The 27,481-nt window shown below is 40.2% G+C and overlaps 2 protein-coding genes across 4 annotated transcripts in view; both read right to left on the reverse strand.

The window, feature by feature from the left end:
* Positions 1-12,619: 12,619 nt before the first annotated feature.
* Positions 12,620-14,252, reverse strand: LOC143869789 (uncharacterized). The gene is made up of 2 exons (XM_077376346.1): positions 13,952-14,252; positions 12,620-13,872 (listed from the first exon to the last, which is right to left on the reverse strand). Exons 1-2 carry the CDS (start codon positions 14,250-14,252, stop codon positions 12,620-12,622), a joined length of 1,554 nt encoding a protein of 517 aa, XP_077232461.1.
* Positions 14,253-20,363: 6,111 nt separating this feature from the next.
* The window catches only part of LOC143854723 (DEAD-box ATP-dependent RNA helicase 37-like), a 92,240-nt gene continuing 85,122 nt past the window's right edge, over positions 20,364-27,481 (reverse strand). For all 3 annotated transcript variants that reach the window (XM_077364834.1, XM_077364842.1, XM_077364826.1), the window contains exon 7: positions 20,364-21,308. In XM_077364834.1, the coding sequence (XP_077220949.1) occupies positions 20,745-21,308 (564 nt within the window). In that variant the 3' untranslated portion in view covers positions 20,364-20,744. The remainder of the gene's footprint in view (positions 21,309-27,481) is intronic.

Raw genomic sequence — 27,481 nt, forward strand, 5'->3', positions numbered from 1 at the left:
AATATTTCCTCAAGTTTTTTGAGTTCCAAGCGTGGGGGAGTTGGTGCTCGTCGAGGGTCACCAACTTGTAATTGCCCGGCCGTATGATTTTGTTTACTCGGTACGACCCCTCCCAGGTTGGCGAGAGTTTGCCCACCCTTCTTGGCTGGGATATGGCCGCTTTCCTTAAGACTAGGTCGCCAATGCGGTGCTCCCTCGGACGATTCTGGTGTCGTGGTAATTCGACACCTTCTGTTTGTAGGCTGGCTCAAATCTGGGATTGCTCCCGGATTTCTTCTAGCAGGTCCAGATTCGCGCGGAGTCCTTCCTTGTTCAGCTGGTCATTGAAATGGGTGATTCTAAGAGAGGGGACGCCGATGTCTATGGGAATTACCGCCTCATTTATGAAGGCCAGGTTAAAGGGCGATTCTCCTGTCGCTGTGCGCGGTGTAGTGCGGTATGCCCACAGAACATGGTACAGTTCATCGGCCCACCACCCTACTTTCTCATCCAACCTTTTCTTGATCCCCTGAAGGAGGATCCTGTTTGTGACTTCTGTTTGCCCATTTGTCTTGGGGTGGGCTACAGAGGTGAACCGTTGTTCGATCTTGAGGTCTGAACAGAACTTTTGAAAGCTCCTGCTATCGAACTGTTTCCCACTCTTCCAAGTTTACCTCCTTGGGGCGCTCCACTAAAACAATGAGATTCTTCAAATGGTGAATCTCAAAGCCGTACACCCGACTCCTCCAACTCTAAAGGGAACAAACCCTTTCTGCATGAAGCCTTGATGAGGGATCACACCCTCTTACAATGTCTTCTCCTTTCTTAATGGGCCGAAGAGTAGACCCTGACAACGTCTTCACCTTTGTTACCGGGTCGAAGAGAAGACCTTCAAATACAAATGAAGAAAATAAAAGAAAAACTCTCTTGCCTCTTAGATAGGCGGATTACAAACTTTGATAGCTCACCAACACTCCAAGGAAAGATAAAATGTAAAGCCTATGGAGTTCCACTTGATAGAATGTACAACTGCAAGATCAAAGAGGTTTAGCTTTTGATAGAAAAGTTTTGGTTCAAGGAAAGTGGGATTTGATCTTTCTAAAATGTTCAAAAGCTTTTAGAGATAGGTTTTACTGATCTATATATAGTGTATTTGAAAATATGACCATTTGGGGTAAAACTGTAAATAACTGGCTTGAAAAAGTCAAGCTGAAAACGCCTCGACGGCTAGTTTGCTCGACCGCGGTGGTCGACCGAGCCATCGTGGTCACCCGCCCCTATCGGGCCCCCTTTTTTATTTTCAAATTCCTTACCGTCACGGTCGACCGGCCCCATGGCTGTCACCCGGCGAGGGCTACCTGTTCGCTCAAATTTTAAGTTGAAAAACTTATTCACGGTCGAGCAGTCGCCCGCCCAAACCATGACGGATTGTTTTGTCTCAAACAGAACATATTCCGCGGTCACCCAGCCCATCCCGGTCGACCGGCCCGATAAAAGTTTGGATGCCCTGGATTTCCAGGTGCTATCCCACGGTCGCCCGTCATAGCCCGGTCGAACGACCCTGTGTAAAATTCCATCTTTAACTTTAAAGTTCAGGAGCTTTTGGGCTATGGTCTTTGGGCTAAAGTCCTAAATTTTCAGACACATTTTGGGGTGTGTGTATGGTTTTCAAAGATGTACAAAGTTGAGTATGAAAACCATTTGAAAACCTATTGAAAGTGCAATTTTACATAAAATCAAGAGGACTCTAAATACATTCTAAAAATGAATACCATGAGTCTTCTTGGAATGTGTCGGCTTTTTTGCACTTCCTTGGACTTCTTCGGCTTGAGTGAACATCTTGAACTTGATTCGACTCTTCTGACTTCTCCTCCAATCTTCAATGCATGTTGATGTACATGAGGTGTCACCATGGCATGTTCAATTCCAAGCTCCTTCTTGACACTTGTCGGGAACTTGTGGAATCTTCATGATGAGCTTCTTAATTTGAACATCTTCAAATGAGGATGTCTTCACTGTAGGTGGAAGCTCTTGGTTTCTTTGCTCCTTGATCCACAAGCTATGTGTTGTGAAGAGTTGTGTAATGACGATAATAACATGAAATTCCTGTATACAACACAACACCTCAAAGCAACACATTAGTCCATAAATGCTAATCAATTTGGTTTGCTAGCATCAAAACAAGAAGGTAAGGTGAATGATTAAACCCATGGGAACCCTTGGGCTTACAGTGTCTGAATTTCCAAGTTCATTCCGCCTATAAGAGCCTCATACTCTGCCTTATTATTTGATGCGTAGAAGCCAAACCTCACTGCGTAGTCTATGATGAAGTTCTCAGGTCCTGTGAGGATTAAGCCTGCTCTGCTACCCAGCGAGTTCGAGGATCCGTCTACATATAACTCTTAGAGAGGCTCCCCTCCCAGGGGATCAGATTTTCTGACTTCTCTTAACTCACTATCTTCTACGGACGGGAGTATGGCATCTGCACTCGAAGGTTGGGCTGTTCTTTCAAGATTTTTCCCCTTGGGTGTGTCTTCAACTTCCCCACCTGGAGGTTGGTTCGCTGCTTCGTGACTTTTCCCCCGGGTGTTCCCTCGAACTCTTCACCTGGAGGTTGATTTCCTTCTGCTTCAGAAGCGAGCACTGTACATTCAACAACGAAATCGGTTAATACCTGTGCCTTTATCGCCGGCCAAGGTAAGTACCGGATATCGAACTTGCTGAGTTCTACTGCCCATCTCACGAGTCGACCTGAGGTGTCTGGCCGGTGGAGAATCTTCCTCAGCGGTTGGTCCGTCATGACTTTGATCATGTGCGCTTGGACATATGGCCTTAGTTTTCTGGCGGCCATGACGAGGGCATAGGCTAACTTCTCCACTCTTTGGTACCTGGTCTCAGCTTCATGTAGAACTTTGCTGACATAATAGAATGGCTTTTGTTGGCTGTGATCCTCTCTGATTAATACGGCCGCCAGCGCTACTGTACTTACCGATAGGTACAGCATTAGTTCTTCCCCGGGTAGGGCTTGGTCAGTGTAGACACCCCCATTTTGCTAGGCTTTAAAAAGCAAAAGATTCGGTAGTATCATCAATTTTTATATCCGTATTCAGCATTAGATTAGGCATCCATGCATTTTTAGGGTAGATTTCATTTCATTATGAGAGTTTTGAAGTTGATTCGCAATCCTGAAGGTCTCTAGGGGGTTCCTTTGGCCTCTGAAAGATGAAATTTCAAGTTTCCAAGCAAATGAAAAAACCTGCTATTTTTAGAATTTTCAGGATTTCCCTCATTTTTTCTGATTTTGCACTGCAGGGGTATTTTGGTCATTCCCGATGTGTCTCGTTTGACCCCCGAGTTATATTTGAGAAATCTTGAGTGATTTTACAAATTTTGAAAAAGCTACTATTTTTAGAAACTCATGGGGCTTCCACATTTTCATCATCTTATGGATATTTCAATCATTTCTCATATGTCCAAAACCATCTCGAGGGTACGGCTGATGGATTATGAGTAATTTCGTAAGTTTTGGGAAACCTGCTAAATTTAGATCTCTCAAGATTTTCTCTTAGTCTTGCACTTCGGGGGTATTTTAGACATTTCCAAACATATCATATTTGGTCCTTAAGTTGTGTCTAAGAAATCTTGAGTTCGTTCATAAATTTTCGAAAATCTGTTATTTTTAGAATTTCTCAAGGTTTTTCCTAGTCTCGCCAAATTCTAGCACCTCGGGGTAATTTGGTCTTTTCCTGTGTAATTCTTTTGATCCCCGAAATATGTCTGAGAGATTATGAATGATTTTCTGAATTTTGAAAAATCTGCTAAATTTAGAATTTCTCAGGAGTTTCGCTTAATTTGGAAATTTTAAGTGTTGAGGGCATTTTGGGTATTTTCAGGGGGTATCAAATGATCCTGTTTGATATTGCTCATAAAAAGGACCCAACTTTAAAAGTTTCTATTTTTGAAGTTTGATCACAAAGACTTTCCATTTTTAACATTTCCCTTTAGGGGTGAACCAATTTAAGGTTATTTTGGTCACATTTGGATGTGTAATTGTCAAATAGGGGCATTTTGGTCAGAAAAATTATTTTCCCAAAAAAGATGGTTCAATCATGTGTGAGGGATGCACCATAAATGTCAAATGGGTTGGGTCCATATATAGAATGTTGAATTTAGAAAGATTTTATTGAATTTTTACGAAAAAACCCGAAACCCGTGTGAAATGGCCCATTGGGCTAAAGCCCGTAAAGTTGAAGCTCATGTGGGATCACCAATATGGGTCGACCACCATGGTGGGCGCCCCACATGGCTGACCCACATGAATTGAGCATCCAACCTTGATGATGTTACAATGGTGACATCATATTTGTTAAAAGAAAAATAAAAAGAATAAAAAAAGAAAAGAAGGAAATAAAGAAAAGAGGAATGATTGCTTAAAAAAGGTTTTCTTCCAAAGAAGCAATGTGGAATAAAGAATAGCATGTCTTGATTGACAATAAATTAAGATTGGAATCAAATCCAATTTGGAAACAAGAAAGAAAGCAAGCAAGAGGGGAAAATTGGAAACAAGCAAAAAATGAGAGCTCTCACATTGGGAACTACTAATTCTCTCTTAACCCTAGCTCTTTTGTATAAAAATCAAAGCAAACAATCCTAAAAAAGATTGGAAAAAGATTAAAATTCATTTTTTTCTCTCTCCTCCCAAGAAGAAAAAAAAATCTCTTTTCTCTTGAAGTGTGATCTCTCTCAAGTGTTCTTGACAAAAAGGAATTCTTGAATTCCTTCTTCTTCTCCAAGGCATCACACAATCAAGAATTATTGGAGTGTTCTTTGGGTCTTCTTCATCATATAAAAGGGTGCGACAAAGCGTATACCTCGGATCTACGCACCCTAGAGACAAGGAGCGCGATCACGGTAGGATCTTTATCTTTGTAATATCAAAAGTAGAAAAGCATGCTAAGGTTTTACTTTTGATAGATCAAATCAATGAATTTTTTCTTAAAATTCCAGTATGTTATAGTATAGATTATGAGTTTTCAAAATCCAAAATTTGATCCAAAAATTAAATTTCTTCCATTTAATAATGATTTTCTTTCGTTTTTTATTCAATATGGATTTAAATCGGATTATCAAAGCAAGTGTTAGAAAACGTGGGTTTCTTTAAAAACTGATATTTTTTGGGATTTCTATAAAATAAAATACTACTGGAAACTTAATTTTCAATCACGGTTTGGCCGTTTTAATTTTCATTCTAATTTTCAAACCATAACCCCGAAAGGGGTTATTTCTTGATGAACGAATCCAAACGTATATCAAACCATGTCCAAAATTTATAAAATATTATTTCCAAACTAATGTTTTTATTTCCAGAATACCCAAAAAATTTCGGATTTTTTTGAATTTGTTTAATCCGGTTTTAAAATATTTTAAATTTCGGTCATTTTTAATAAATATCAAAATATTTTAAAAATTAATGAAACTCTCCAGAATTAATTTCCAATAATAAATTGAATTTTTAATGAGATTTGTTTTTTGAAAAAAGGTTTTTTTATTTGTTTTCTAATCATTTTTTCGTTTTGCGTGCCGTAATTCTTTTTCGTATTAAATTAGTAATTTTTTGAAATTTTTCTTTACAAACCAGTAACTTAGGTTACTGGAATGTTAGATAAAAATTTTAAATTGGTTTTGGAAAGTTTTAATATGGTTTTGTAATTTATTTTAATAAATGGGTTTCAATTTCTAGGAAACAAATTCCCCTTTTCTATTTAAAAATCGATTTTATGGAAGAGATTTAATTTTTAAGTTTTAAAATTTTGATAGAAAATTTTATAATCTATTATATATCTACTCGAATTTTTTATTTGATTTTAGGATACTATTAGGTTTGCTTTTTAAGTAATTCTTTGGTTTCATCCAATTTTTGTGTGAATTTCAATTGGCATCAAATCGTAATAAAAATTCATGAAAGTCATACAGTAGTCTAATCTCATGATTATCTTTATTCTGTGAAAGTTTGGATTAATTTGAAATTGATATGCTATAAGTTGATGTGTTAATCTATAATCTGATTTAAATTTTGAAAAATCAGAAATTGATATCAAATCTTAATGATAATTCATAAATTTTTCCAGTAAGCTACAATTATCCATATCTTGTTACTGGAAAAGTTTTAACTGATTTGGAGTTCGATTGCTTAGGGTTACTGTGTATTCCTAACAATCTGGTCTTAATGATATTAAATCACAATTTAATAGTAAATCAATACAAAAGTCAGTAAAAATCTCCAAAAAACCTTAACTTTTCATCATAAATTCAATCCCTAACTTTTTTAAAAAAGAAACCTTAGGGTTCATAGATTGCCTTTGTAAATTGGCTATGCTGTGACAATTTAAATGCCGAGATCATAACCATAATCGTATACTAATTGCGATCGATCCAGCATAATTGGAGTGCGTAAATTATAGTATGATATTGGCTCCGAAGTCCACTGTCCACGAAAATCCTGAGAAATATGCCAGGCAATAAGATACTATAATTTATGTGCTAAATTATACAAGGGTTGAGAGCACGATTCCCTTCCATAGTTGTGATTCGAGGTCGAAACTTGTGAACCATAGAGCCTTTGGTATTCCTTAGATGTTTAGGAACCGAAAATCCTTGAAATCTGAAAATCATTAACTTCAGCAAATTAAATCAATTTACATCATGTCTTTCAGAACCGTTGGATTGCGGTTTCCATCGTAAGAACCATTAGAGCCCTATTTAGGAACATTTGTGTCATGTCGTGTCCTAGGTTTTAGGGAGTCCTAGAGTTAGGAGTCCAGCTTCATCACGGGCGTTTGCTATGGATAGCAACCGTGCCATAGATCTAGTTACACTAGTCACCTCACTTTTCTCATAAGACAAGCCTAGTTACCTAGGATGTAGGTTCACCTGCATTAGTCAAAGGGATGTCTTGCACTTAGATAGGACCATATAGCATATTAGATGAAGTCCTAGGATAATAAAATCTTCAACTTGAATTAAATAATTTCTCTTAAAACTGTTGAAACAGTCAATCCAGTCTAGATCGGTGTCCTAGATGAGTTAGGCATAAGTCGCTTAGTTCAGGTGCACCGAAGTACGTCGACTCTGATCCCAGTGAGGCTTGGGTACGTAGGCAGCTTGGATGCTTGATGTCATACCAATCACGAGTCGGCTCCACACATAAGTGGGGTTTTGTACATTAATCCTTAAATTAAAAGTAATTAAATCACTTAGGACTTTCCATGAAATTAGAAGTTTAGGAGAACTTTCACTTAGATTGAATTCAAACAAATTAAGAAAATCAAGATACACATTTAGGAATTACATTGAAATTAGATCTTAGGATGCATGTCACATAGTTCGCACATTAATATAGAGTTAAATGAGCCATTTAAAAGAAATTCGAAAGAGTTAACTTTTGGAATTGAAGACCGATTATCGGGCAGGAATGGTGCATGTGGTGGTAACTCCCCATACCTTCCATTCTTGTAACCAGGTAACGAGTCTAGATTTCTGGTCAATTATGGGTCCTAGATCCCTCATCTAGGTGGCGACTCTGTCACTTTCTTTTGCATAGAATTCGGATTGCCTTAGTAATCCCAAGTTCACGGAAAAGATGAATTAAATCACACCTTGCTAGGCGGCTTACCCCTGCCCTTATGGGTACTGGGTTGCACGTTTGTTTGCACCCTATGACTTGGTTGCTGCCTGCTTGGTTGGGTAGTTAAAATCAATAATAAAAAGCACACGCCAATCGCGTGGGTACGAGAGACCAAGAAAGAGCGTGGCGGCACGCGCCCCACCCCTCTCGCAGGATCGGGTCCCACAGTTTGGCGACTCTGCTGGGGACCACCTAACTTCATTAAAACTTCAAAGGATAACTCATTTGAATTTAATTTAACTGGCTCATGAAAACTCTATCTCTTATATACTTGTTAGATTAGTTTGTATGTTTTATTTTCTCATCACATTTTACTCAAATTTAATCTAACAAAACCTGAAGGCATCATAGATTGCGCAAACATATTGCACACACTTACATCACTTGCATCTAAACTCTTGCATCTCACATGCACACACATCCTATTTTAGGAACCCGGAGTGTTATCTTGCATGGTTGACTGGAATTTTATCACCTGGTGCCTCTGTGCTAGAGAAGCATTCCACTCTTAGCCTAGTACCTTCATGGTACGTAAACGGATCTCTTGTTCACGTACTGATACACCGGACACTGGTACAATATATTGAGCACGGATTCGTGCTAAGGGAACTCTTGGCCTTACCCCTAGATTAACCCACACATGCATGTAGTATACGAACACACGTGCATCACGTGTGTGAGCCTAGTTTAGGATATCCTACCCATTTGTGTCTAGATTAGGCCGTGGTCCATCTTCCAATGGCTGCGATCGGTCCTTAGGTACACAAACAAAGTCATGAGTCGAGATCCTCTCTCCACTCCGTTAGATTAGGATTAGGATTGATGCCTTCAGGTAACCCTTGTCAAAATGTAAAAGGATTAAAAAAACTTTCCCTTTGGGGTTAGGATATAAATCCCATCATTTCCAAAGATCTCATAGGATTAGTCATTCCTGATCTACCCGTTGAAAGCAATCCTATGTAATCTCATCTAATCTTTTGATCGTGTGTCTTTCATTCTTCTGTCATACGATTCGATCGTATCTTCATGCCATCCCCTAACTGGCAGGAGCAGAATCTCACAATCTTTTGATTATGCAATCTCATGATCTGATCATACCTGGTCCAGATGATCCAATCTTGTTTATATCATTGGTCTCTTCTTACTCTAGGGGTAACCTGTTACAAGATTATTTCGATAAGCTTCTCAGAGGCTATTACCATGACCCTTAAACTAGGGGCATCCCCTAATGCATTCGTGTCGCCATCATCGTGTCTCAGTCATTATGGGATTCATTCTGTCATTTCTATTGCTTGTTTAACCCATAACCATCTTTCAATCGTCAAGTATAGAGCGCACCTTGAATGTCAAGCTTACACTTTATATTCCTTGTTTCCATTCCAGGAATTATCATAACCATGTCTAATATTTTTCAGGTTCGGATCAATTCATTATTACAAATGAGGCCTGGCTCTCCACAACCTTCCGTTGTTGATCCAGATTCTGCACCACTTCCTCCGTCAGCTCCTTTGGTTGAAAGCTCGAGAAATACCCTGTCCAATACCACTGCTGATACCTTGGCTCTTATCCTCCAACAATTGCAAGAGCTTAAAGAAGAGAATCGTTGCATCAGGGCTCAATTGAATGAGATATTTGGTTCAACTGATGTTACCTCTAAAGGCAAAAGCCCTAGCTCCTCCATGGCATATGGGCGCGCTCAAAGTTCCATGGCCACGGGTTCTGAAGGATTGATTCTGAATCTCTTTAGACAAGTGGCCGCCCTCGCGCAGGAGATTCATCAAATGAAGCAACAAATGAAGACCAATTATTTCCAACCGCAGGACTCTGAGCTCCAAGATGATAGAGAAGGAAGTTTTGTTATATGGAACTCGGCCAGTCAAAGCTCTAAGGAACCACTCAAGTCTCTGACTCATGAGCATGAACACGAAAGACCATCCAAACCAAATCCGATAATCGAGCTCAGTAGTAGCAGTGACGACGACAGTGACTCAGATGCCGGAGGAGATCTAAACGTAGTGTTGCCAGAAGGATTCCTTGATCCCCTGTCGCCAGATGATCTCGATGCTTAGACGACCCAGGGTTAACAAAAGAAACATGTCTAGTTACGAGCCAGCCCTTACCGAGCCTCCAAAGCCAGACAGTTGCAGCAGTCTTAGTCCTTTTGTTATTTTAATTAAGTCTAGTCATGATGTCAAGTCCAGTTATTAAGTGCAGTCTTCTAAAAGTTTGAATAAATTTCTAGTCCAGTTGAGTACTTTTATTTTTGAGTCAAGAGTGTGAATTCTGAGTCTGTTCAGAATAAGTCTTATCAAATGTGGTCTTTTTCAATTCAATGAAACTTGCTTTCTCTATACATTCCAGTTTGCGCTTCTGACTTTAATAAACAATGAGAATAATACTCCCTCCTCAAATGAGGACAAAATTGACGAAACTCCACTTGAGTCACAACAATTACTTGAACAAGAGGAGGAGCGCCAATCCCAGCCTTTCAAAGATGAAATTGAGTGGTAAACACTGGCACTGAAACTTTGATTCAGTGAATGCCGATTGAAAATACATTACCCTCTGAAGAGTGTGAAGAATTAGTAAACCCATTTTGAGGATAAAGAGATGGTCTAGTAAGCGCTACCATTAATGCCAGGAGAAAGACCCAGATAGAAGGTTCAAGAAAGAATGAAGTGAATATCACATGCTATACAAGGGGCATGGATTCGAAACAACTTCCATATCTCCAGTCAATGGCCCCGGTCACAGGTTTCACCGGTGACAATGTAAAGCCATCAAATTCAATATGAAAAGTGCAAGAGCAATCATCTCAGAGCGATCATCAAAATATCAAGGGCCACCGATTCAAGGATGAAATGATGTCCAAAAATCGGTATGCACCCTCAAGGTCAAATTACTTATCAATATCCAGAAGGAAGAAGAATCATTATCTCTTACCGAGAAATGCCGTCAAACTCCGTGAAAAAAAAAGAAAAAAATAATAATCAGTACCAGAGGGACTCTAGTAACCTATATCGATTCCCAATCTGAACATCGGAAGGCCTCCTTTGGCCGAATAAATCCCAAAATCAGAACCCAACGTCAAAAGAATACCGGTTTGCAAACCCTTCGAGCCTGAATGAAATTTTCTTGAAAACCCATCAAACTAGGGGCATCCGCCCCGAACTACGCAAGACATGATCCCTACACTGGGGTACGTAGGCAGCTCGGTTAAACCGAGTTCTGTCGATTCAAAAAAAAAAAAAAAATTCAATCCTTTCAGAAAAAAGAGGGACAAGTTCCAAAAGAAGGGAAGTCAATTATTCTAGAAAGAAAAGAAAAAAGAAAAATCAATTAACCTTCAAACAACTTATCTTCAAACTAGGGGCATTCGCCCCGAACTACGTCGACTCTGATCCCAGTGAGGCTTGGGTACGTAGGCAACTTGGATGTCTGATGGCATACCAATCACGAGTCGGCTCCACAACAAATTGTGGGGTTTTATATATTAATTTTCTTGTAAATTCTTAATTAAATCATTCAGGACCTTCCATGAAATTAGAATTTTAGGAGAACTTTCACTTAGATTGAATTCAAAGAAATTAAGAAATCAAGATACACATTTAGGATCTACATTGAAATTAGATCATAGGATGCATGTCACGTAGTTAGCACACTAACATAGAGTTAAATGAGCCATTTAAAAGAAATTCAAAAGAGTTAACTTTTGGAATTGAAGACCGATTATCGGGCAGGAATGGTGCATGTGGTGGATAACTCCCCATACCTTCCATTCTTGTAACCAGGTAACGAGTCTAGATTTCTGGTCAATTATGGGTCTTAGATCCCACATCTAGGTGGCGACTATGTCACTCTCTTTTGCGTGGAATTCGGATTGCCTTAGTGATCCCAAGTTCATGGAAAAGATGAATTAAATCACACCTTACTAGGCTTGGCGGCTTACCCCTACCCTTATGGGTACTGGGTTACACGTTTGTTTGCACCCTATGGCTTGGTTACTGCCTGCTTGGTTGGGTAATTAAAATAATTAATAAAAAGCACACGTCATTCGCGTGGGTATGAGAGACCAAGAGAGAGCGTGGCGGCTCGTGCCCCACCCCTCTCGCGGGATCGGGTCCCACAGTCAGTAACGGTGGCGAGGCCAAATAATGTATTAGTCCTTCAAACGCTTTTTGGCACTCCGGTGTCCAAGGGGTCGTCTTGATTCCCTTGATTGCATTGAAGAAGGGTAGGCATTTTTCTGCTGACTTAGAGATGAAACGCCCCAGTGCGGCTATCATTCCGGTAAGCTTCTGTATTTCTCTTATGGTGGTTGGTGGATTCAAATCCACCACTGCCTGGATCTTCTCCGGGTTTGCCTCTATTCCCCTCTGGCTGACTAGGAGGCCTAGGAACTTTCCTACCGCGACGTTGAACGTGCACTTGGCCGGATTGAGTTTCATGTTATGCTCCGGACCCGAAATGTTTCCTCTAGGTCATATATGTGGTTCGAGGACTCCCTGCTTTTGACCAACATGTCATCCACGTATACTTCCATGTTGTGTCCGATCTGATCCCTAAAGAGTTTGTTGACAAGTCTTTGGTAAGTTGCTCCGGCATTCTTGAGGCCGAAGGGCATCACCGGTAGCAATACACTCCCTGGTCTGTTATAAATGAGGTTTTAGGGATGTCGACCTCGTACATCTGGATTTGGTTGTATCCAGAGAACGCATCCATAAAGCTTAACAGTTCATGTCCCGAAGTGGCATCTATCAGCTGGTCGATCTTGGGCAGCGGATAGCTGTCCTTTGGGCAAGCCTTGTTCATATCAGTGAAATCTATGCAGATTCTCCACTTTCCATTGGCTTTGTTCACCATGACGACATTCGCCAAACAATCGGGGTACTTGATTTCCTGTACGAAATCGGCCTTCAAGAGCTTTTCGACCTCTTCTCTGATTGCTTGTTGTCTTTATGGAGCGAAGTGTCTTCTCTTCTGCTTTATCGGTTTGCAAGTAGGATCCACACTGAGTTTGTGTACGATGACCTTAGGATCTATTCCAGGCATATCATCAAGTGTCCAGGCGAAGATATCTGCATTTTTTCTCAAAAACTGTACTAGTTCTTCACGAATGCTATCACCTAAGGTTGAACCGATCTTGATCAATCTCTCTTCATCATTTTCAAACAGCGGGATTGAGACCAGGTTTTCGGCTGGTTGATTGACTGCAGCCAGGGCTCCATCCTTCAGGTCGAGCAGCTCGATTGGTAGCATTTCCGACGCGATCTTTCCCTTAAGCGTGGTTGTGTAACACTCTCTTGACTGTGGTTGGTCCCCTTTCACTTCACCTACATCGCTTGGCGTTATGAACATCATCTTCTGATGGTAGGCTGAGGCCACAGCACGGAGAAGATTTTGTCCTGGCCTTCCCAAGATAGCGTTGTAGGCCGAGGTGGCCCTCACTACAAAAAAGTTAACCATCGTGAAGGCTTGACGGGGAGGTTCTCCTACTAGGACCGGGAGTTCGATCTGCCCTTCAACCTTCACTGTTTCTCCTGAGAACCTGATCAGATCTGAGTTTGCGGGCTTGAGGCGGTCGACGCCTATCATCATTTGTTTGAAGGCGTTATAATAGAGGATATCCGCCGAACTCCCATTGTCCACCAAGCTCTTCTTTAGTTCCCAGTTGGCGACGAGCATGGTTATGAACAAAGTGTCATCGTGGGGGAGTATCAAGTTATCCAGATCTGCGTCCGAGAATGAAATCTCATTTTCCACCTTCAATTTTTTGTTGCTGGTATGGACGGCGTTGACCTGTCGGGCATAGGCTTTGCCAGCAGTTGACGAGCTTCCTCCTGCCGCCGGTCCACCCATAATGGTGTTTATGACCCTGGTAGGTTGTGATCGTTGTGTTTGCGAAAGTGGGCTGACTGGGACAGGAGACTCGTGACGAGCTAGTGGTGACCGTGGTCGTTGTGAACTCTTCCTGCTTTGGGGGCTCCTCTCTCGACACTCTTTTTTGTCACCATCGTGCTCGACATATTTCTTGAGATATCCCCTATGGATAAGTAGTTCAATTTCTTCTTTGAGATGTCTGCACTCGTCGGTGTCATGTCCATGATCTGAGTGAAATCGGTAGTATTTTGACTTGTCCCCCTTGTTTCCTTTAGTCAACATCTTGGCTGGCCATCTGACAAAATCTTCTTCCTTTATAGCAGCCAATACTGGATGTATTAAGGGGTGTGAATTTATGCTCTCTTCTTTGTGGGCTCCCTTCTCTTCTCGGAGGTTTATCATCTCTACGTTGCTTTGTAGGGTTCCTTTCTTCTTCAGATGTTCTCTTCCTGTTTGTATCCAGAGTAGCCAGCATCTCTTCCACTGAGATGTATTCCTCCGCTCCAGCCATGAGATAAGCTAGCGAGTGCGGATTTTGTCGAGCCACTGTTCGCTGGAATTCGTTGGATTTGGCCCCAGCAAGGAGGGCGTTTGTGGCGGCGGACGGATCCAAGTTCGGGACTTGAAGAGCTTCCCTGTTGAATCGGCTCACGAATGCTTTTAGAGATTCGCCATCCTCTTGCCTTAGAGCCATTAATGATGCGACCATTTTCCGTGGCCTTCAACTACTCATGAAATGCCGGACCAGATCTTTTCCGAACTCCTCAAAATTATCGATTAAGTTAGGCTTAAGGCGAGAATACCAGTCTCTCGCCGCCCCCATTAGGGTGGTTGGGAAGGCTCTGCAGAGGAATCCGTCTGAGGCGCCGTGAAGGAGCGTCATAGTTCTGAACGTCTCCAAGTGGTCTACTGGATCAGTGGTTCGATCGTACTGTGGGACCGGAGGCATTTGAACCCTCTCGGTGTTGGCGCGTTCAACACTCTATTCCTGAAGGGAGGCCTGCTAGAGAATGGCCTCAGGGAGGACCGGTGGTGGTCCTTCGCTAGTTCTTCAATCCGGTGGTCGATTTCTTCAAACCTTCTTAACATTGGGTCAGTCCTCCTTTCCGTCCGGCTAGACGGTCTGTTCCTCCTTTCTACGGTGGGGCTCGCGGTCGAATCCAAGCAGCTCTCAGGGCTTCTCCTGTAGTGGCGGGATCTTTCTTGTTCTGCGCAACCAGATCTGGCTCTGTGGTGCTGTGCCGATCGAGATCGACGACGTTGATGGGGCTCCGTTCGCGCATGCCTTGTTCAGTAGTGATGGTCCCGTCTCGAATGGGAGTGATGAGTTTGATCGCAACGGAGTGGGGCAAGTTCTTCCACTGGCGGATTCATCCTTTCTTCTGGAGGTTGGCAGATCTCGAGGGGGGAAGGACTTGAGGGACCTGTATAATCGAGTTCTTGTATTGATCAACTAGTGTCATCATCTGTTCGAAAAGAGTCTGAACTTGCTCGGGCATAGGAGCCGAGGCGAGAATTGGGAGCCCTGACTAAGCAGGGCCTGGTTCCGTAGTAGCTGGAGGAACGACGGAGACTGGATGCAGTTACTAATTCATAATCTGGCATGTACAGAATGAAAACTTCATTCTCGATTCTATGAGAATTTTTATGAAAGCGTTACATTTGCTTCTCTTCCATGGAAGTTTCATTTTCCCATAATGTATCCTAATTTTTGGCCTAATTCTTCTTCTGATGACCGATTCAACCTCTGATCAAAAAGATATACCTTGGTTATATTTCATCTCATCAACAAGTTTAGTAATGAGCATAACGGCCCCCTCCTCGAGACACGTGACGTGGTGCCGTTTGGGCTGCCCGAGCGGGAGGTGCCCGAGTACTCTTCTGTCCTGCCTTTCTTCTTGAGACTTAGAACGGCTTTTAGTTCGAGTCCCACGGATGGCGCCAATTGGTTATGCCAAAAAATCGGTAACAGATAAGGCAATAACGAAGGAGCTGATCTGGTCAATCTAGGTTCCTGAGTTGACCAAAAGGTAATGACCTGCACAGGAGAACACGAGGTCAGAAGACCAATGCGGAGTCGTAACTCCGGACGGGCCCTTGGACACTCAAGTCAGTAATGAGCACAAATGAACAGGTCAAAGCTATGAACAATAACTTTTTTGGGATTCGAGTCCCCTACCTTGTCTTTATGAGGGCTATTTATAATGAGGGCTTTGGGTGTTAGTTCCCAAAAAATGTATTGTTCATAGCTTTGACCTGTTCATTTGTGCCCATTATTGACTTGAGTGTCGAAGGGCCCGTCCAGAGCTACGACTCCGGGTTGGTCTTCTGACCTCGTGTTCTCCTGTGCAGGTCATTACCTTTTGGTCAACTCAAGAACCTAGATTGACCAGATAAGCTCCTTCTTCACTGCCTTATCTGTTACCGATTTTTGGCGTAACAGGGGCTATGCACAGAAGTTGCGTGTATAGAAGGGGGCCACGTGGCAACACCACGTTGTGCGACATTCAGCTTTACTTATATATAATATATAATTAGATAACTAGTGGACCAACCCGTGTGATGCACGGGAACAAGAGAAAATAGTAAATGATTCATTTAGGCTGTGTTCTGTTGCATTCATTGAGATGGAATCCCTCATAAATGACATGGCAAAAAAGAAAAAGAAAATTACAAACATGGAAAAAAAGGGCATTCTGTGGGAAGGAAAACAAAAATGAAAGTTTTGGATTGTTGTCTTCTTATTCGGCTTCGTCTTCTTTTTCTTCTTCTTCGTCTTCAATCAATAACAACAGTGAGCAACAAAAAGGTCTCAAATCCAACAGTGATTGTATCACCTCAATAATGGTGTCTCCTCATCTTCCTGTCATGAAACCCCTTTGATGGGCAATAATCAAAACCCTTTGCCAGGAAACCCCCTTCTCATCTCCCTGCCATGAAAACCCTTTGATGGGCATCAATCAAAACCCCTTTGCCATGAAACCCCCACCTCATCTCCCTACCATGAAACCCTTTGATGGGATTTAAGCAAAACTCATTTTCCATGAAATCCCCTCATCTCCCTGCCATGAAACCCCCTACTATGAAACGCCCTGTAATGAAACCTCTTTTATCTTGGCTAAATGAACCAGAGATGCAGTCCAGGGAAGGGGTTTATGCTCTCCCTCTCCTGCTCTCTTCTTGGCTGAGCGAACCAGAGATGCGGCCGAGTGAAGCAGGGAAGAGAGAGAGACAAGTTGAGCGTTTCGATATTTTTGGATCTCGACTCACACGATTCCTCTGAGATTTTAGCCCTTTCCTTTGTTGTGGGACGGAATTTCAAGCGTGGATTTTGAAGTTACACATCAGCAAAATGGAATCCACGTAGAATCCTAAGATTTTCAAAATATGACAACAGAACGCTTGGAATTTCATCTTTTAGCAAAAAAGAACCTTTTTTCCATTTCCTTTCCCGACAGAGTGGCGCAATAGAACACAGCCTTAAAAAAAAGAGTGTCAAAATGAGCGGTAGCAGAATATGAACAAATTGCAAGCAATGAATTATTAGTGTGGTGTGAATTAAATAAAATATATTAATTTTGTAGTGAACACTTTTCTTATCCTCTCATTGCAAGTATTTTCGGTGTGCACACAAAAGGAAAATTGGAAAAAAAGGAGAAAAGGAAGGGAAATTACCGCAGTTTCACCAAAGCACTTTGCTATCATATAGAACATTTAAAAAAAATCAAATTTAAAGTGAACTTCATGGAAATGTAGAAAATGGAACAAAAAACGCAGTGTAGAGGGAAAAAATAAAACCTGCATTATATACATAGAGCATCTTCAGTCAAAGTGTATGAGCTTCATCTCTCATCTCAATCCCGCTCCTTCTCTTTGCACTTCAATCTTCTAAGATACAGGTTTTATCATTCGTATGATAAAAAATTCAAGAAACTCTTATTAAGATTTGTATAATAAAAAATTCATAAGATACAAAAAAAGGCATCCAGAGATTCACAGAAATATGTAAAGGCGGCACAATTACAAATAATATGGAATAACATAGATTAAGCATCAAAGCCATATTTCTCAATCGTGCTCTGCTATTGCTACCCATTGATCTGTTTCCAACAGGAGAGATTTACCCCATGCTTCATTACTGCGCCTCACCCAATCCTCAATACAAGATTCAAGGGAAGAAAAAATAGCTTAATAATTTTGTGTTCCTTGAGAATTCATGTTGGTCACTAATCCATGGGCTGCAATAATTTCGATACGTATCCTCAACAAAGTAGAGCCATGAAGTTTGATATGAGAGGATAAACATCATGAAGACAACATTAGTTAGGATGCAAAAGCCCTTGAAAAGAACAACTTTCTCTTGCAGACAGGGAATCAAACATAAGAGACGAGAATGCAAAATCGGGCCAAAAAATCAAATATTATTAAGAGTTATTGAGCAAAAATTCAATGTTAATCAGGAATATCGATCTTCATGGGTTAGAAGAGAGGGAATCAAACATTAAATAGAAGCAAAGTATTAAGCACAGAAAACAAACATATACCCGTAGATCTAAGAAGCCCGCAAACGACCGCGGAGATATTTTAGTTTTGTACGAATGTTGAATAGGAAACGTGTTAAAATTGGAAATTATTCGTTAGTAGGCATCATGAATAGGAAATGACAGATTTAAAGGCAGGTATGTCAACAAAAATTCAGGAATACCAAATTGAGGGAAAATCTGGAAATAATGGATGAGATAGGAAACAAAGAGTCATGAGGATACAGAGGGAATAAAGGCTTTGCTAATATATAGGATCTCAAACGTGAAGTCGAGGAGCTATTTTTATTTTTTTTATTCTAAAATCTCAATGCCACGTTGGAATCTATTTGCCATGTAGATTCGAGAGAGAAAGGGGAGGGCTGCTACGTCAATGGTGAACAGTAAACCTCCCTTCCTCTTTATTATAGATAGATAGATTAGATATATAGATTATTAGATTTGCTTGTTATTGATTCCTATTTGTTTTGGAGTCTAAAATTATATCCTGCACGATAAAAATGAGAAGATAGGCAGATTTTTACTCTTGTTTTTCGCACAGGAGGCCTCGCTCACCTTAGTGAGCCTTCAACGTATTGCTTCCTCAAAAACCTATTCATATAGGCATGGTTTTAAATTTTTGTTTCGGCTAAAATTTCGGACTTATCCGAAACCGAAATTTCAACTGAAATCCTAAAATTTCTGCCGAAATTCCATACTACCTATCAAAATGCCATTTTTTTGGGACGAGATTTTAACCGAAATTTCGGCAATTCGGTAAGAAATTCTGCAACGGAATAAAAAATTAATATTTTATAGCAAATTGCGCCGAAATTCCCGAAATTTTTGAAATTTCGATGGTTTTGGTTTGGGTCCTCACCCAAATCCGAAATTTCGGTCCGAAATTTTGGATTTCGGTCGAAATTTAAAGCCATGCCTACAGGCGAGTGCAGTAACGGCCCTCGGACGAGGGACCAAACGGAACGACTAAACCCGTAACTCGCCGGCCGGAAGTAGTAAACAAACCTTCCTTCCTAGCTTTCATCTTTCCTTCTACGATAACTAAGTCCACATAAATTGAAGCTCCTCATTCTCGCAAGAAACCTTGTGAAAGAGAGAATGAGAGATAGAGAGAAGTTGATAGGAGCTCTGGTTTTCTTTGCCAAAGAGATGAGAAAGTTTGACTTTCATATGAACATTTTTGAGTGAAAAGAATGAGTGAAAAGACGGAGATGGGAAGATGAAGAGAAGAGACGCCCGATGCATAATTTTATTTTCTTGAAAATGAAAAAGAAATACAGGTCCACAGGCTTCTCTACCTTATTATTGGTGGGATGTTTTATCCCAAAGTATTAAATTCCTTGTTAAGGTAGTTAACCAAACCTGAGATTTTTCAAACTTTTTTCTAGGAAAAGTTCTTTCCAACGAAAAAAAATTACTAAATCCAAACATGCTCGCCGTGTTTGGATTGCAGGAATTTTCTGGAAAAAGTATGGAAAAGAAAAATATTTTTAAATTTTTCTACTCTTTTTGCACACAAAAAAGATAACTTGAACCGATCCTCTTCAGAGGCATCGTCAATTAATGATAATACCCCTCTAAATTAACTATAATCGTATGGTTTCCTTTTAAATCATGGAAATACAAAATTTTCCCTACCTTCTTGGTGTTCTGCAGTATTTTCTTTCCTGGAAAGGTCACATATTCTTGCTGGATGCTTCTTTGCTGGCTAGTGCGATTTGGAAGCACCTTAGTGTTGAAAATAGGAGACACATGCCTAAAAACCTGACTTGTGCACGCAAACACAAATTATTCATCAATGCCATATGGGCCAATATTTTTGCTCATTTTGGACAGCAGGAAATTTATGGAAAAGTATTTTTGGCCCAGAATGATTATGAAAAAAAGTAACTTGAACCACCACAATTTACAAACCTTCAACTTATAATGATGTATTAAACAAGTCATAATTATATAATTTCCCTCCAAATTGTGAAATAAAAAAATTCCTGAGAAAAAATTCTCATGAATTTTTTTTCCTGCAATCCAAACAGGACCTAGTCAAGACCCAAATTCCTTCATCGATGACTGGTGGTTGACATTCAACAACGAACAACCGACCAGACTGTTATAATTTTTCCTACATGTAGCAATCCACATACCAGAAATTAGATGCTTTTAAGCATCACCCAATTCCTGAATTGGCAGATAACCAAACACGGCCTTAACAAATCCACTACATATCAATGCACCGTATAAAGGACTGTTCCCTTGCAATCATGCCATGGAGTTCATAGAGCAATGTAACATTGCACATCCTGTGACTATATAGAGGTTTGTTTTGAGAGCTTTAAAAATATTCAGACATTACAAATAGCATCCAAATGGAAATAAACAGAACTGCTGCATTGCAGATTTGAAAGGATTCAAGTCCTTTGAATCCTCAAAATGTTAAAGTTACTATATGAGGTATGACAAAAAAATGCCTTTGATCAGGAGTCAATGAGGGAACTGGTAACTACCAAGCCAATCCCCCAACAAAACATTTCAAAGCTCTGCAGGTGTAAGAAAAAACTTATATCAAAGTCAGGTAGATACTTCTATACTATAAAAGCGAGAGAGAGAGAGAGAGAGAGAGAGAGAGAGAGAGAGAGGTGGGGGGGTGGTGGTGTTTAATTGTTTTAATCCCAACCACTGGCAACAATAGACTCATATCCAAGACCATACCCAGGAGAAGGGTAAACAACATTACTGCCACTGCCGTCACCGCCACCACCACCACCATAAGAATTAGAATAGTCATAGCTCCATCCACTTGAGGGGGCACCGCCGCCACCATAAGAATTAGAATATTCATAGTTCCTACTCCTCGGAGGGGCATCTCGACGGTAGTCATGGCCTCCAAACCTGCCAGACCTACGGTTCCTTCCTCCTCCACTGTGAAAAGAACGGTCGGCGTACTGATTAAGCCAGGGAGGAACTTCTTGGTTGGCTTCCTTCATGAGCTCGGCCAATGCCTTTGCCAAAGACTGGTTTCCTTCATTGAAGAATGCTGTAGCTAAGCCAGACTTGCCGGCTCGCCCTGTACGTCCTATACGGTGAACATAGTCATCGATGTCCTTCGGTAGGTCAAAATTGATAACATGAGCCACGTGTGGGATGTCAAGACCACGTGCAGCTACGTCTGTTGCCACCATGATTGGACTTGCGCCACTCTTGAATGATTTCAATGCTCGTTCCCGTTCCTTCATATTAGACCAAGAAACTATCAGTGGCAGTTCACATAAAACACAAAAGAGATGCTGCCATTGCAAAACAAGAGCCTAAGTCCGTCCATCTCTAGCAGCCAGGATTTATTTTTTCATGATAAATTGGTGTCTCCAAGTGGTGAGAGAGTGGTAGGGCAGTGGGAGAAGGAGAGAGATTTGAGAGGGCACGATTGAGATGAGCCTGAGAAGTGGCTAAAACTCAGGAAAAAGATCCTAATTTGAGTAGAGTTTTTTGTTCCTGGTTTTTAGCCGCTTCTCATCACTTGGAGACACTAGTTCCCTGATGTTTAGCTACTTCACCCTCATCTCCACTTGGAGACACCGATTTATCATTAAAAAAAATTCATGGTAGCCAAACGTGCCCCAAATACATACCAACACCAAATAAAGGCAAACAAATGTCTGATAATCAAATATTCATGTAGGTGATGCACAAAATTTAAAAAAAATCAAATATTGTAAGTATATGCAACTCACTTAATCAGAATAATCAACATTTGCAGCCCAGGTAAGAGATTTTACACAGAATATCTACTTTATGTCAGTAAAAAACCCTGTGATCTTCAAAATGTCGGACTCCAAAGAGGAACACAGTTAATTTCTACGTTTAACCTGGCAATGTCAGCTAAAATCAGTCACAAAAATGTTTATTGGAATCGTACACCACTATAAATTGATTTATCAGCTATACAAGTATAACAGTAATATAGGCAGACCCCTTCTTGATCCCTCGATGACCTAGATGATCAAATAAATTGGGGTCATTTATGACCTTTTAAATAGTGAACCCACCCTATCCTCAATTATCTCATATAATATTTATGAATGGTTTACATTTTTCCTCATTAGGTAGAGGCTATATATGATTTTAGAAGAGAATAGTTCCATTAGTAGAGAGAATATGAGGAAAAGGTCACAGAAGTATATAATTGATTACAGTAAGATCCTCAAACTCACTGGCAAAATCGTGTGCCAGCAAATCAGTGTTGTTGATTAATGAAATGTTGGGTAGGAGCAAAAGGTCACATATTATATAATTGATTTCAATAAAATCCTCAATTTGGCTGGTAAAATTCATATTCCAGCACATCATCAATGTAGATTAATAAAATGTTAGCCCTGAATTAATATTGGACATAAAAATTGCCTAGCGTCATAAACAACTCGAGGAGACCAGTAGACTCCTCCATCATGCTTTTTTCAAAATTTAGGCCCCTGAATTCATTATGCTTAGAGCCTCAAACTAGGCCAGCAAAAAATGAGATTGTCAGGTCCATGATTGAAAGAGATTGAATGTCTTATGATGAGTAAAGACATGACCAATAATAGATTCTACAAGAAGAAATCCTGATTTTCTACTTGAACTCAATCGCACACTGAAAGGGGAGCAGATTCAGGTGTGGAAGCAGAGAATTCTCAAAAATTAAAGCAGTGTTTTGTTCTTCTTGTTCTTCTCTCCTAGAACTTGGTATGAAAGGCTTAGTTCATTTTTACTAGGCAAAGGATTTGAAATGGGAAAAGTCGATAAGACTTTATTTATCAAAAGGAAGGGTGAAGACATACTCATAGTCCAAATCTATGTAGATGACACCATCTTTGGGTCAACTAATGTGAGTATGTGTGAAGAATTCTCCAAATGCATGCAGAATGAGTTTGAAATGAGCATGATGGGAGAATTTAAATATTTTCTTGGTCTACAAATCCACCAATTGCCCAATGGAATCTTCATTAACCAAGAAAAATACACAAAAAAACTGCTAAAGAAATTTGGAATGGAAATCTCTCCTCCAAAGTCCACTCCTATGAGCACATCTTCAAAATTAGCAGTAGATGTCATTGGACCAAAGGTTGATCAAAAAAAGTATAGGGGAATGAGAGGGAGTCTTCTCTATCTGACTGCTAGCCGACCAGATATTATGTTTAGTGTTTGCCTATGTGCTAGATTTCAATCAGACCCAAGAGAATCTCATTTGCTCTCTGTAAAAAGGATATTCAAATATTTGAAAAGTACTTTCGGTCTAGGTCTATGGTATGGAATGTCAAATTCTTTCGACCTAGTAGGATACTCCGATGCTGACTTTACTGGATGTAGAATTGATAGGAAGAGCACTAGTGGCACTTGTCAGTTTCTAGGGAGATCCTTGGTGCCTTGGTCTAGCAAGAAACAAAACCTTGTTGCCCTGTCTACCACAGAAGTAGAGTACATTGCTGCAGGAGCTTGTTGTGCACAAGTTTTATGGATGAAGAACACCTTAGAAGATTATGATTTAAAGTTTAAAAGTGTTCCAATCGACTGTGACAACACTAGTACAATCAATCTAACCAAGAACCCAATTTAACATTCTTGAGCTAAGCATATTGATATAAAACATCATTTTTTAAGAGATCATTCCCAAAAGGAAGACATCATTATCTCTTATATCAATACAAATGATCAACTTGCGGATATTTTTACTAAACCACTAAGGAAAGATTTTGTGATCTTAGAAGTGGTTTAAATATGTGGACACTTGATCGAGTGAAAGAATTTGAATAAATTGTTGCTTATATGATTACCTATATCTACTATATGTACTTGATTGTGTGCTTGCTATTGGATGCATGACTATATGTTAAACCTTAATATAAAATTCACTCAATTGGTGCCCTTAGCCTTCTTAGTTACTAAGAGGGAGACGGTACTATCATCTCTAATTAAGACACTTAAAATTTTGGCAAATGCCTACATCTAGTTCATGAACATGCCTATTTGGATGCTATTTTGATATATGTATACGCATATCCATAGTTAGATAGGGGAAGTTAGAAGTGAACTCCTAACAAAAAAAAGGGGGGGGAATCTTGTGCTATCTTAGAGACTCTCTCTCCTCACTCTTTTTTATGTAACAAACGGGGGAGAAATCGGCATCTTGATTATGGTTAGTATGTTCATGACTATGCTTTAATTTGATTATTTGGATCATGAACCATATTTGCAATTCCTCTATGCTTAAATTGACTACTTATGCTTATCTTGTGCGTTAATAGATATACATGCAAGTATAGTACAAATCATGATTAATCATCATTTATGATAAGCATATAATGAGGGGTAGGCATAAAATTACATATGTATCATATTTAGGGGGAGCCTCCACCCCATAATCAATTTGAGTTTGTCATCATAAAAAAGGGGGAGAATGTAAGCCCAAGAGTGCAACCCATTCATATTTTGATGATCAACGAACCCAAATTGATGGTAGATTACTAATGGTTGCTCTAGTGTTGTGATCAAGACAAGAATCATTGAAGTCATCACTAGAAGCAAACAGAAGAAGGGCTCAACTTAGAGCAAGTCAAGCCTTGACAGTCATCCTACAAGCATTAAAGACTCAAAGAAACCACATGCACAAAAGCAAGATAGAAGACTCTTCCAAGTGAACAGCTCATGCAAGTGCCTAGAAGACAAAGACTCAAGAAGACACAAGAAGACTCAAGGTTCATGTAGTGTGTAATAGAGTCCTCTTTGACATAGAGTCATTTGCATGGATTTATGTTTTCAAAACCCTTTAAAACATATTTTGACAAACTTAAAATAATATTTGAAAACATAGGACAAAAGCCCAAAGACCTTAGCCCATTGCCCCATAGTTTTAAATTGTAAAACTAAATTTCAAAGCAGGACCGGCCGAACGGGGTACCTAGGTCGACTGCGAAAGGGTTACTGGAATTCCAGCAATTACCTTTCGAAAGTGGGCCGGTCGACCGCGGATATGCTCCTGGATTTATTGGAGCAATCCAGGAAGGTCTTTGCGGTCGACCTCTACTGGCTCGGTTGACCACGGATAGGTTTTGAATGAAAAAAATAAAACAAACAGGAAGCCCTCGGAGGACGCAGCGGTTCGAAATTCAAAATTAAAATGAGCGCCCGATAAGGGCGGACGACCGCCGAAGCTCAGTCGACTGCCCCGGTCTGGCAAACGAGCCGTTGGGGCTTGCGCAGTTTACTTTTTATTGGCCAAATATTTACACTATTGCCCCTAAACAGTCATAAAAGCACTTGGGCTATTTAAACCTCATTCAAGACCATACAAAGAACCTTTTGAACAATCAATTTGCAAACCCTAGAGCTTGTACACTCAAAATCAAAAGGATTATTCTTCAACCTCTTGAAAGCATTTAACCTTGCATTTACTCCTAATCAAGAGGACTCCATAGGACTTTGATTTGCAATCATTAGGAGTTGTGTTGAGCTTGAGAGATTTGTATTTGCCTATTTAGAGGCTTGTGAGCTTTCATTTTTCCTTTTCTTTCTTGTATTTGCAAAGAGGAGTTGAACCCTTTGAGGCGGTGTGCGAAGAGGGTTGATTCCTTGGAGGCGGTTGTGCAAAGAGGGTTTGTTCCCTTGGAGGCGGATTTTGTTGTAAAGGCCCGGAGATTCGGCGTGCAGAATCTCAATATAGTGAAGGAAAATCCCAAGGAAAAGACCAAGTACTTGGGTAGTGGAGTAGGTCCGTTTGTGACCGAACCACTATAAAAATCTTTGTGTGGTCTCTTTATTCTTCTCCTCCTCTCCTTGGTGTTTGGTAATTTGTTTCCTTAACTTGAAATTTTATATTGAATAAGGGTTAGCATAATCTAGGTTTAAATCTCACACTCCTTGTTTCTAGGAGAAATTTTTAAGTAACCCAATTCACCCCCCTCTTGGGTTGCCCTTTGGGATTTCAATTAGCTACGGAGCAATAATCGCAGTGGGGCCCACTTGTGGGTTCTGTAGGATCTACCGTTAAATCCCTGTTACGATCCCACTCACTACTCGATTGACCTATTATAATCTATTGGATAGAGGTCCCGCATTTATTTGGTCGCTCACACGAACTAGTTTCGTGGCATTGGATGCATTGAAAGGATATACACAATGTATATACTGTATATGCACTATGGGATACATTGGGAATACCAAAATGGTTAAGTATTAACCATAAGGGTATTTTGGGAATATCATAAATTATATTAGAGCTTTAATCCTATTGGATAGGATTGGATTGCATTAATTTAATTGGGAATTAAATGTGAAATGCAATGGGAATTTAAATTGGATAAGTGGAACCACATGGGACGAATTTGGGTGAGACCCATGTCCACCCGCCCCATGTGGTGTGCCATTATCAATTTGGAATTCAAATAATATTTAGAATATTATTGCTTGATTTGTTTTTTCCAATTAAAGCAACACATGTGATGAAATTGGAAAGAGAGAGAGAGAGAAAGAATCAACAAACAAAATTAGAAACTTGGTAACCACATGGGACAACCAAGGGCTGCTGGGCAGCAAGCAATCCCCTTGGGGGACGTCCCATGTGGGTTTCCATATGTGGGGATGCTTGCTTCCCAATTGGAGCTTCCAATTGTAGCTAGTTCCATAGTTTTTGAGATTTCTCTAGAAACTTTGGATTGTGCATATGAAAATTGAAAACTCTATGAATACAAGACATATGGCTAGAGTTTTCAAGAGCTCTTCCATAATTCCATGTTCTGAGAATTGGTAGAGACACCCCAAAGTCTTTCTCTTCTTCTCCTTCAATTCCATCAACTAATTTTGTCTCTTCTAGATCAAAGACAAACATCCAACCAAACTCCATTGATCTAAATATATATTCCTACATTATAATATGATTTAGATCAGATTATAAAGTGAACAAAGAGTTGTACTTCCTACATTATAATATGATTTAGATCAGATTATAAAGTGAACAAAGAGTTGTACGCAAGATCCTTTGCACAATAAAAGCAATCCATCGATTCAACTTGCGGTTTCGGGTCTATTAGATCGCCGGCGAATTTTCGAGGAGTAGATCAAGCAGACGAGTTCTCTCCTACATAAAGGTATATATTTGTGTTTATTAAATCACCATAAAATCAATTAGTCCCTAGGAATCCTAGGTTAGAGCAAAAATTTTGTTCCACACGGTTTATTCTTCCGCTACGTGTAGCGATTTTGCTCAGGGTTTTACAACCAATCTAACAAAAAAATCTGTAGCCAAAAAACAACATAGTCAGTGAAGGACCCCATACATCCGAATGTACTAAAACAAAAGGGGGTGAGGTCCGACTAACGACCTGGTACGGAAAGGACAAACGGTGGTGTTTTCCCAATTCAAAGGACTCGG

Source organism: Tasmannia lanceolata, unplaced genomic scaffold (genome assembly GCF_043159265.1).
Source record: "Tasmannia lanceolata isolate RefF3 unplaced genomic scaffold, GAP_Taslan_0.1 ptg000003l, whole genome shotgun sequence".
NCBI lineage: Eukaryota > Viridiplantae > Streptophyta > Magnoliopsida > Canellales > Winteraceae > Tasmannia > Tasmannia lanceolata.